The sequence below is a fragment of the Carex rostrata genome, chromosome 21 (genome assembly GCF_964058835.1).
Source record: "Carex rostrata chromosome 21, lpCarRost1.2, whole genome shotgun sequence".
In the NCBI taxonomy this organism is placed as follows: domain Eukaryota; kingdom Viridiplantae; phylum Streptophyta; class Magnoliopsida; order Poales; family Cyperaceae; genus Carex; species Carex rostrata.
In genome coordinates, this window is record NC_135938.1 from 46,270 (window position 1) to 57,060 (window position 10,791).

Below are 10,791 nucleotides of genomic sequence, written 5' to 3' on the forward strand. Positions count from 1 at the left end.
TACAAATAAAATAAAAATTACAACCACCCCCACCGAGAAGATAGAAATTCTTACTTAGAAAAGGGATCTTTCCCATTAAAATCAGATAACAGCAAAAACAGCAAAAAGTTTGACGCAAGTAATTTTCTCCATTTTAGGATAAGGAACCAGAATATCCAAGAGCTGTTAATACACTTTTCAATTCATCCCCAAGGTATTACAATTTCAAAAAAATGACCCAATCAATCTCAATCGGGAATCACCCCCCTTAATTTTTGTCCCATTCGCTGAAATAATCAAATAAGACTTTTGAACCATCCAAGTTTATTTGTCTCTTTTGTTTTCTTCTTAATCTCTCATTCTATAGAATCTATAAGGTCCATGGATGGTGTTTACTGTGCAACTGTAGTTGCAGGTGGACCCGTTGTTCGTGTATTATATGACTTGCACTGATTGCACTTGTGGCCAAGCACATGAAAATAAACCTCCGATGTTTTGTGGCAATCATTGCAGAATATCCACACCTGATTGATTATACACCATCATATTATCAAAAATTTACAATATTTAAACGTATGTGACAAAACATAATGAGAATAGTTGTACATTCATAAACCAGACCTTGTAACGATAATCCTCGGGCATGATTGTCGCTGCTACCTGAAAAAAAAAACATACATTATTCTTTACACGAGGAAATGAAACTTTATGTTTACTCAGATCAATCTTAAAAGTAAACTTCTGATGTCCACCCCAAGAAAACCTCAATATACATCATATGTATCCCCCGGGAAAACATTATAGAACTTGCAAAATCCCTTTGGCAGACATATTCATTTTTCACCTGTAACTAAGCTGCCCCAGTTATTTCAGAAATCAAAATACTCAAAGCTAACCAGAGACATGCTATTTTGAATATTTCACAACGCAAAAAATTTGGATAGTCTCAGGTTAAGCAGCTATCTATCAGGCTAATCAAGATATCATAATTTGTAGGAGTATGATTCTAATATTCCATACTCAGATAGCAATTAAAAGAAAAAGGAAAGAAGTGGTACCTCCTCATCTAGATTTCTCCACTCAGGTGTCATGTTTAAGGCAGACTTGTAGCATATTGGACATATATATCTGTTAACAAAAAAAAATAAAAGCTGTTAAAATAGAGCCATTTTGCTTTGGAGTTGATAGGTAATAAATATATGCCAAATATAACTGTCAGACTCAATACCAGTACGCAGTTATTTTGTAATGAATTTATGAGTACCAGCAACAGTACAGAACTGTATTAGACAGTATGGTAACTCTTAATTTGGTCCAATAGAAATAAATGAAAAAGTCCCCTCAAGTTTGTTCATTTATTTAAAGGCCCATCAAGTTTTTGTTTATGGCTTTATGCTCACTAGTCACTATGGAATGTGGCAAGGTACTCGAGCTAACATGTCAAGTGCTATATTTAAGACCAAAGATATATGAACATTTCAAACTTAAGCTGAGGTATTTTTTTTATATCTAGAATGTGGTTCATACAACTGAATATCATCACCATATATTCAGACATGTCAGCATCAGAAATGTAGCTCAAAGGTTGAAGTTAACAAAAGGTCGTAATTTTACGGTCCATTCTAAGACTACTTCTAATTTAAAAAGTACTTGATGAAAGAATGTGTAAATGCTCTTACTGATTATGCTGGATCATCTCTCGGAAACATTCAAAGTGCATGGTATGGCCACAATCTAGAATACGCGTTTCTCTCAGAGAATCAAAAAGATACTGAAAAAAAAAATCTGACTTTAAAAAATAGGATGGTTAAAGCAGTGAACTGCAAAGTCTGCCTAGTATATTCCTGTACAGGATAGTTCATGTTGTTTGGTTAATTTAGACAAACTGAATTTATACTATTTTCAATTAAAACAGTTATTATATTTTTGTTAAGAAGATATAGTACAATACTATAAGATAGTGCAAAAGCATCTAAAAATAATTTATGTTAGCTACTAACATCTAGATGTTTACAAATTTAAAAACATATTCAGTTTAAGTAGAAAAACCTAATTTAATCAGTTTGATTCAGGTTCTGTTTTGATCGGTAGCTTTTATCTGCTTTGATACAATTTTTTGTCATGCAGAGAGTAAGAGTTTGTTTTGACTAATCGCAGTTTGATATAAATCATAAAGGTCATAATGAATACCCCTACCTGTATTCTCTAAAAAAACATACACTAAACTGGTACTGGCTCCAGTACAATGCCTACCTCACAACAGATTGGGCATTGGTGCTTCATGGAATTCTCCACACACATGTGCCGGTCTCGTAATGAATTTACATAGCATGATCCTATTTACATTTATGAATAAAATGCATTAAGCATGTACTTGTAATATATATTGCAAATAAGGTAAAGAGTTGTATGAAACCCCAAGGTTCCCGATTATTATACCAGCTGGTAGATTTCATATGAAAGAGACCATATAACTTGAAGCAAAAGAAATTTAAAAAAGGAGAGAACTGAGTACAAATGGTGTAGTTTCTATACTGGTAGGAGCAGTTCTGAGTAGTAAAGCAGCTAATTAATTGTAATTGAAACTAACAGCAATCACAAGATTTCCAATATCACATACCGCATTTCTGACAGTGGAAATAATTCTCCCTGCCACCCACTCTGGTTAAAAAAACAAAAATAAACATCGAATTTTAATGAATTCAAATCTATAAATGTTTAAAGCCAGCAAAAAGATAAATAGATCAATCATTTAATTAAAAAAATAAATAAACGATGAGTTTACTTGTAAGTAAATAAAGGGCAACGTTAACAACTGCAAGCTATCAGGTTGTTAATATTAAATGAGTATCCAACGGAAATGGCTAATTAGCTATCTACATGTAAATATGTTGCAGGAATGCAGGATATATTCTTGAATCTTTTCATTTTCAGTAAATAACTGCACTCTTAAAAGTTATCGACTGATCAAAAGTTCAAGAACCAACTGCATTTTGAAATATGTCAGGCATTCTAGTAACAACTGCAAAGTGCGATCACTAATGGAAACTATAAACAAATAAATAAGAATTTATAAAAGAACTAACCGGCATATGCCACAGTCATCACAGTGAAACTGTTGTTTTTCTGTCTACAATTAGAAAAAAAAACTATATTAATTGAACAATTTTCACTTAAAAAAGTATATATGATCTAACAGCTATGCTGTATGGAGGCCTGCTCTGTAATCAGTAACAGTACTAATAATGTCAAGTTCCAGTACTGTATCAATGTTGACAGACAGGTATCAGACATGACTGCAATAATTACCTTCTAACCACCTCAAGTTGAGGTATAAATTTAGTTAACCATTATAATAAAAACTAGTTGGTACTAGTACTTGGCTAGTTAAATAAAAGGTCAAAGAGAGCTCACATCATCATCATAGAACTTGCACACATCACAGAAATACTCGCCCATGTTAACACCGCAGTTTGAACAGACTTTTGCTGCCTGAGTGACAAATTTTCCAAATTAACTTAGAAAAAGGAAGAAAAAATGACAATACAACAATCTCAAGATAAAGATAATGTGCCCATAAAGTACTAAAAAAGCATCTCAAGTCAATAATAGTTTTTTTAATGAACCAATAGAGATTTGGTTAACGAACTAAAAACAGAAAAGTTAGTGAACTGACAAGAATTCAGAATTTGATCAAGGTTAGATAGATACCTTCATATTAGGATAGACAAGCAAACTAGAAACTCTGAAAGGGTCCACTATTTGTACAGGATTAGAGAAATCCAGCACTTTACAGGCTTAGATAATTTCTTTTGTATTGGGAGTAAGGCTTGGGTGCTATGGATAGCATAGAGGGCTACGGTGCTACGGCTCAATATTCGAGTTTTCAAAATCCTAACAGTCGATCCAAACCGTTCATCTTGTTTTCCATATTAATATGTGTTTGGAGACCAAATTTTACATTTTTTGGAAACTTTTTACTATTTTTTTAGCTAGGTAGAAAATCACTTGATCTAAAAAATTCTGCACCATTCAGATATTTGATTTTCTACCTAGCTAAAAAAACAGTAAAAATTTCCAAAAAATGTAAAATTTGGTCTCCAAACACATATTAATATGGAGAACAAGATGAACGGTTCGGACCGACCATTATGATTTTGAAAAATCGAATATTGAGCCATAGCACCGTAGCCCTCTATGCTATCCATAGCACCCAAGCCTTAGTCTTGTATTGGAGGGGAATGAAAATTTTCATTTTAAAGATAAAAGAAACAAGAAGGTCGTACCGGCTGTTCAGTGTCGCATACAAGACATATAACCTGAAAAAATTTCACATGTCTCAACTTTGCATCTTGGCCCCTTAGATATAATATAGTAAACTTGAACTATTTAGGAAAGAGAGAAATATACTCTTTTGACTTCATGGCGAGGAAGCTCGTGTCGATCATCTTTAGCCTATATCAATCAAGAAAAAGCACCACATGCCAGAAAAAACATTTGGAAGCTTCAATTAAGCAATTGACATCAATTGGTATTTATAATTTTCCTTGCTATACAAACTATTTATCAATTGAAATTGAAATTGAAAAGGTACATAGCAGACAATGATTGATAAGTAATTTGATTATTATATGGTTGGATGAAGAAGAATTGATTAGCAGTGATATAATACCGTGGCCTCGTTATGGCAATGGCGACAACCAAAGACCTCCCCGCAGCAGGGAGCTCGGATCTTACACCTCCTTCTGTAGTGTTCGCACCTTAAAGGGTCGCAAAAGCAAAAGCAAAAGCAAGATAAAGATCTGGTCTAATAAAATAGGGGAGGGGAGGGGAGGAGAAAAAGATCTGGTCTGGTCTAATAGGGGATTGGAATGGCTTACCCATACACCATGCTCCCAAATTGAAGGCGGTGTTCGCTGGCAGCAGCCTCCATTTTCTTCTTTTCTTCTTTTCTTCTTTTCTTTTCGTTCTTCTCTTCTCTGTTGTGAGAAGAACTCCGAAAAGAAGAAAACAAAAAGGCTCCCTAATTCTCTCTTTAGACGAGACGAGAGAGAGAAAGAGGGGAGAAGGGATTACAATTCAATCGAGAGAGATTACAACTCAAATGATTTATTTGATTGCCAATGCCCAGTGGGAAAAGGACAGAACCGGATCTGCACCTACCCGTTTCGTATCGGATCGGGTTAATTTTTTTTTTTTTTAATAAATGAAATAGGCTAAAAAAGTCGCGGTATCTCTCCTCCTTAAGGAGCTTAATGTTTAGATTCTACAGTGATCATAATTTACTGTTTTTTTAGTAGAATGATGCTCAGCCATTGAATTTCCAGATCGCACCCTTCAGTTAAATAATCTGTCTTCATTTGATTAAATACATTATTTATCTGTTTAGAAATCTATATTTAGTTAAAACCGTAACTCCAGTACATAAGACCACACGGTTAAAATTTTAAAAAAAACACTACTTGGCGACTTCTCTTTTCTTTAGAACTCTGATATCCTCTTCGTCGGCCACACGGTTAAAATTAAAAAAAAAAACTGCCTAGCGACTTTTGTAACTCTGATCGAAACGACGATCCTCCTCGTCGAACGCGAAACATTTTTTTTTCCCTCCGAAGCCGTTTGCTTCCGCTACGTCTTCTCCTTTAAGAAGAAAATCAAGTGAGAGAGACGATCAGTCGGCGTCTCCTTTTCCCCTCAAGACCGCGCCAAAACAAAAATTGGAGGAGGCGAAAGATGCTTTTATCCCAGCCTCCCAATCGTCTAGGGTTAGGGTTTTAACTTCTTAGGTAGTACGACTGTACAACCAAAGAGATCTTCCTTTGCGAAGGAAGCATGGCGGGGCCTGGGACGATGACGAGGACGCGAAGGAAAAACGGGCATATGAGGCGTGGGTGAGTGAAGTCATGCTCCAGCAAACCAGGGTTTCTTCTTTGGTTGCATATTATAACCGCTGGATGGAGCGCTGGCCCATTGTGCACAGCCTCGCCAATGCTTCTCAGGAGGTGTCACACCCCCGGACAACCCGCCGCGCATTTATGCGCTAGGCGTTAAGCACATCACATACATCATCAATAAAAACATTCAACAAGCCACTTTATTTAAAAATAAATGGAGTTCACAAACAAACAGAAAAGGGACAATATGTCAGACATGGCTAGTCAAACAGTCACTGCCATGTCCACACAATATATTGTTCATACAAATATAAAATAAACAGAGAGTGGCTATCTTAACAACTTCCGCTAGTTTCCTCACCCGCGGCCTTCCTCCATGCTTTCTTCTTCGTTTCCTGGAACCCACATAACAGGTGGTACGGTGAGAGATCGAACTAACTCTCAGCGCGGGATTTAGTTCCAGCCCGGTGCTTTTACAAATCAATGCATTTAATTTCCCCAAATAACATAAAAAGAAGGTTTTTGAATTTTTTCCCCATGTCCCTATCAATTCGGATATGCAAATCACTTTAAAATAACCAGTTTTTATTCCCGCCCATTTTTAACTCATTTCAAAAGGTTTTAAAATTCCACACTCTGGGAATCCATGCCCGTACATGAAAACCCGGCGAATCGCCACGCAAGGACGACCCGATTATCACACTCTAGATGGGCCATTTCGGGGACCCATCCGGCGAACCGCCGCGAATTTGGCGACCCGTTCTGTTCTGTTCTGTTCTGTTCTGTTCTGTCCTGTTCACACACTGGGCTGCCACACATGGACAGCCCGCTTTTCAAAAACACATGCAGAGCCGCCTCACACGGACGGCCCCAATTTAAAACGATTCATTCAAGTTCCCCATTCTCAAATTCACAATTCAATTCCTATCAATTCAATTTCATGCATCAAGAGTTCCTATCATGCAATTCTACACAAATTCAAACGATTGTTCGACATTCACAACATGCAGTTTATCCACCAGATTAAGAAAAAGGACTACTTACCTCAATCCATGCATTTTTTGTATTATTTGTAAAAAGACCAGGAACCCGCACCTGTTTGCGTAGTAAATTCTTGACCGATATCTACGTCTCTCAGTTCCTCGAAAGTCGAACCTAAGAAATAAACATATCTCTAATTAATAAGATTTGAGTTCACATATTCTTATTTTCTAAAATTTTATATTTATCATTATAACCCTAGATTATTAGTTCTAATTTTTAAACTTTGGTCACTGATTATTTTGATTCACACTTTATAACTCTTTTATAATTCAAATTAAATAAGCTATATAAGAATCCAGAACCTGTTAAGTTAGGAATCCAAAATCTTTGATCAAGGAAATATATATATTGTTTTCAAACTTCATTCCACAACTATTTTTAGATGTAGTTTAATGAAATAATAATTATAAACTATGAAAAGATGTTAAACATATAGGATAATTTAACTACATCTATTTAAACCAAGTCAAACTATTAATTTGAGATGATACATCCAGCAACCAAATCAAAGTGAACAAGTTTTCAGATGTATCACGAATCTGAAACGATATTCATTTAATATTTATTAAAATAATAATGAGTATCTATAATCAAAATAAATATATTTTTAGTTTATTATAGAAAGAATACAACTTAATAGTCAAGATTTTATCATTAAGAAAAATGAGATTTATGATTGAAACTCTATTACTTGAAATTTGCAGTTTAGGAAAGGTAGGCGCAGCAGTCACTGTTTTGGACGGTTCTCAGCAGTCGAGACTCCGATTGGGATGAATCCAGCGCTCACGGTTCCGTATCGTCGAGCACTACAACTCTCATGTTGATCTCTTCTCCAAAATCCGGACGTATAGGCGGTGGTTCTCTTCGGAAGTTGGCTGGCCGGTTTGGGTCCAGCAGGGGTTTAGATCTGAAATGAGGGAAAAGGTGCTGCGGCTAGGGTTAGGGAAAAGAAGGGGGGTGGCTGTGGAGAGGCTTTATATAAGGTAGGGTTAGGTTTAGAAGATGATTTGTGATTTTTGGGCTTGAGTTTAGTGGACCAACATATTGTAAATTCGGATTTGAGCCCATGACAGAATTTCGTTTTAATGTTTGTCTTCTAAGATTGAAATAACTGGAATTATAAGTTCGAAATTTGAAGAAAGTTAAAATGTAAGAGTTGTAAGTTTTTCTGTTACGGTTCTAACGCAATTAGTTTCACCTTAATCCTAATTTCCAGTGAGGAGAAAAGATAAAAATGATCGATAAAGGTCTGCAGTCTCCGAACTGAAATATTTACTGACTTTACAATTTTATGGAGAATCCTACTTTTGGAATTTAGGATAGTCTTCTACACGAAAGTTGTAGATCATGAAGTTATATTTTTAGGTATTAAATTTCATTCCAATCCGAATTGATATGAGTGATCTGTGATTGAAATACTAACAGTTGTCCATCTGAAAATTACAACTGAAGCTAAATTCGAGAGGTTATCGAAAAGAAGTAACTCAAATCGAGGTTTTAAATAAGGATTTGATTTGTATTTATTTCATAATTGCTGAGACCCGCTAAAGAATATATTTATTTTAAAAATTAAATGGGATATTATTTGAATTTTTGTGAGAGTTCCTACAATATTTTTTATATGGACAATCACACGTGTGATCCTAACTCAAGACGTGTATATAATTATTATTTGTTCCTAAATTTATCGGTATAAAAATAATACTCGATGTAACGGAATATTACAGGAGGTTTGTCTTTTTTTTGTTCTGGTTTCTTGCTTGATGGTAGTATACTCCATTTTTCTTGCTACTGGTACAAAGCAAGTCGGTATTGGATGCTGCTGGTATTGGAGGTGCAGTTTACTGTTGGGCTGTATTGCTACTGGTACATTAAATGCCGGTATGCAAGTGGTACAGTCTTGCACAGCCTGATTGTCGGTTTTGCTTTGTTTTAATTTTTATATATTTTTCTTTGATTCTGTTATACAATGGTGGTAAATTTAAGCTATTATCGTCCCCAATAAAATATGAAAAAAAAATCAAAAAACTAAAATTGCACATAATACATTTTTGCATTCAACAGAAGTTTCATATTAAAAACTGTATTGACCGGAATAAATGGTTAGATTTATTTTTCTATCTGAGCAAATTAATTTAAGCAAACTGGATTTTTAATATTCAATCAATTGGAACTTGGTGCCAAAACTCTTATAAATATACAAAGCTGTGTATATTTTCTTTGCTAAGTCCTTTAATTCCTTTGATGGGACTTCAAAATTCCTGTTACTCATTATAACACTTAGAAGGTCAAGGAGTTAATGGATAGTATCCGGGTTATTGGTCTCCAAGTACCCGTTAGTTCATATGATATGACTCCATTTATATTTCAATCTTTCTGTTCATTTGTTTTACTTCTTTACTTCTTTACTTCTTTACTAAGGTATAGATAATCAACTGCCTGGGATGTTATGTGTACCAGTATCCTCCCCAAATTTACCAGAAAATCACTAATAAAAATTAAAAAAAGAGTCTCTTTTGCAGCTTTATCTCTGTATTTGGTGTTTTAATATAGTAGTTTCTATAAATAATAATAGTTACTCTTGTTTTATTTTATTTTTACATTTGGTTCACTGACATCACCTTTTATACCGTAATTTTTTGTAGGGTTTTTAGGTTGTCACCGGTATGAGGTGCATCAGTAACTCGGCCTTTCAACAATCCAATGCAAGGTCCGATGCGGTACCAAAGAAACATTGAGGTACCATTTATTGTTAAAATAACACTATCATGCCAATGGTAAAATTGTCCATTGTTGAATCAGTTCGTACCAAGAAGTTTCATTCCTTTATTTTCTGCGTTTTCTTTTGTTAATTGTTAATACCAGATGAACCAAGCTTGGTAAAATAACCCTATCATACCGGAATTCAGTTCCCCTAAAGTAACTCAAATTTTAAGTTTGGATCTGGTCCGTCTGATTTGTTCTGGTGAGAATATTAAGGAGCCTTGTGCATTCCCCTTCGGGTCGGATTCTGATCAAACGGTAAACTCAAATTTTGGGCTACTTCAGGGGATTCAAACCCATCATACCGAGGGTAAAACTGTCCATTGTCAAATCAGCTCATACCAAGAAGTTTTGTTTCTGTTTTTGTGCCATTTTCTTTTGTTTTGTTTTGTGTCAGGCATCATTTGAGGTGAATGAGAACAGACTTGTCAGATACTACATATACCACAGCTTTGTGTAGCATATGTAATTAAAGAAATTTGTTTAATGTTACTCTTATTACCTTTTGTGTTGTTCCTATAAACAGATATTAGTTATGATAAAATGAGTCATAGGCAGTAGAATAAATGAATTAGATGAATTTTAAATTGTGTTATTGTTCTTCTCTTGCCAAACAAAGATAATCTACCAAAATCCAACCCCAACTCTCTCTTAGGGTCTATCTAATTGGAGAAAAATATATATAGAGAGAGAGATGATGAATTTTGTATTCTATATCCTGATTTCTTATTCTCTTTATTGCAATATCAAATGGTCACTAAATACTGTAATTAAAACTGACAACAGAAATTCTATACATGTTGACTATACCCAATTAAAAATTCTATTCATGTTGACTATTTGGGTTAAGTAATCATGTCATATAAGATTACTGGATTTTTTTTTCTTTTTGCGCATAGAATTTATAAATTTGAATTTTTATGTTGGACTACATTGAAGAGGATCAATGGCAATGATATTTCAACAATTTTTTATGTTATATTTGATCCTTTTTTTCATTTATTGTTATTTCTTTTACTGTTATTTATTATTAGTCTTATCTTTTATTTTTATTTTCTTAATTCTGTATCAATATCAATAACAAAATATTTTCATATTTCATTCAATTTTG

General features: G+C 34.4%; 1 protein-coding gene and 2 long non-coding RNA genes across 3 annotated transcripts; 1 reads left to right on the forward strand and 2 right to left on the reverse strand.

Moving 5' to 3' along the window:
* Window positions 1-335: 335 nt before the first annotated feature.
* LOC144573046 (E3 ubiquitin-protein ligase MIEL1-like) lies at window positions 336-5,012 on the reverse strand. The gene is made up of 12 exons (XM_078322728.1): window positions 4,860-5,012; window positions 4,652-4,739; window positions 4,390-4,434; window positions 4,266-4,298; window positions 3,394-3,471; window positions 3,066-3,109; window positions 2,600-2,640; window positions 2,233-2,315; window positions 1,659-1,750; window positions 1,038-1,107; window positions 601-639; window positions 336-503 (listed from the first exon to the last, which is right to left on the reverse strand). The coding sequence occupies exons 1-12, from the start codon at window positions 4,910-4,912 to the stop codon at window positions 372-374; spliced, it is 798 nt and encodes a 265-aa protein (XP_078178854.1). The 5' UTR covers window positions 4,913-5,012; the 3' UTR covers window positions 336-371.
* Window positions 5,013-5,023: 11 nt separating this feature from the next.
* LOC144573048 (uncharacterized) lies at window positions 5,024-10,303 on the forward strand. The gene is made up of 3 exons (XR_013517865.1): window positions 5,024-5,981; window positions 9,563-9,656; window positions 10,078-10,303. It is a non-coding gene; the product is annotated as an uncharacterized LOC144573048 (long non-coding RNA).
* On the reverse strand, window positions 6,054-7,890 carry LOC144573047 (uncharacterized). The gene is made up of 3 exons (XR_013517864.1): window positions 7,609-7,890; window positions 6,969-7,028; window positions 6,054-6,268 (listed from the first exon to the last, which is right to left on the reverse strand). It is a non-coding gene; the product is annotated as an uncharacterized LOC144573047 (long non-coding RNA).
* Window positions 10,304-10,791: the final 488 nt, after the last annotated feature.

Coding starts and splice junctions, on each gene's coding strand:
- LOC144573046 (XM_078322728.1), bottom strand. CDS start 4,912: ATGGAGGCTGCTGCCAGCGAACACCGCCTTCAATTTGGGAGCATGGTG. Junction 4,299..4,389: donor CTCGCCATGAAGTCAAAAGA/GTATATTTCTCT, acceptor AAATTTTTTCAG/GTTATATGTCTTGTATGCGA. Junction 1,108..1,658: donor GAGATGATCCAGCATAATCA/GTAAGAGCATTT, acceptor TTTTGTTAACAG/ATATATATGTCCAATATGCT.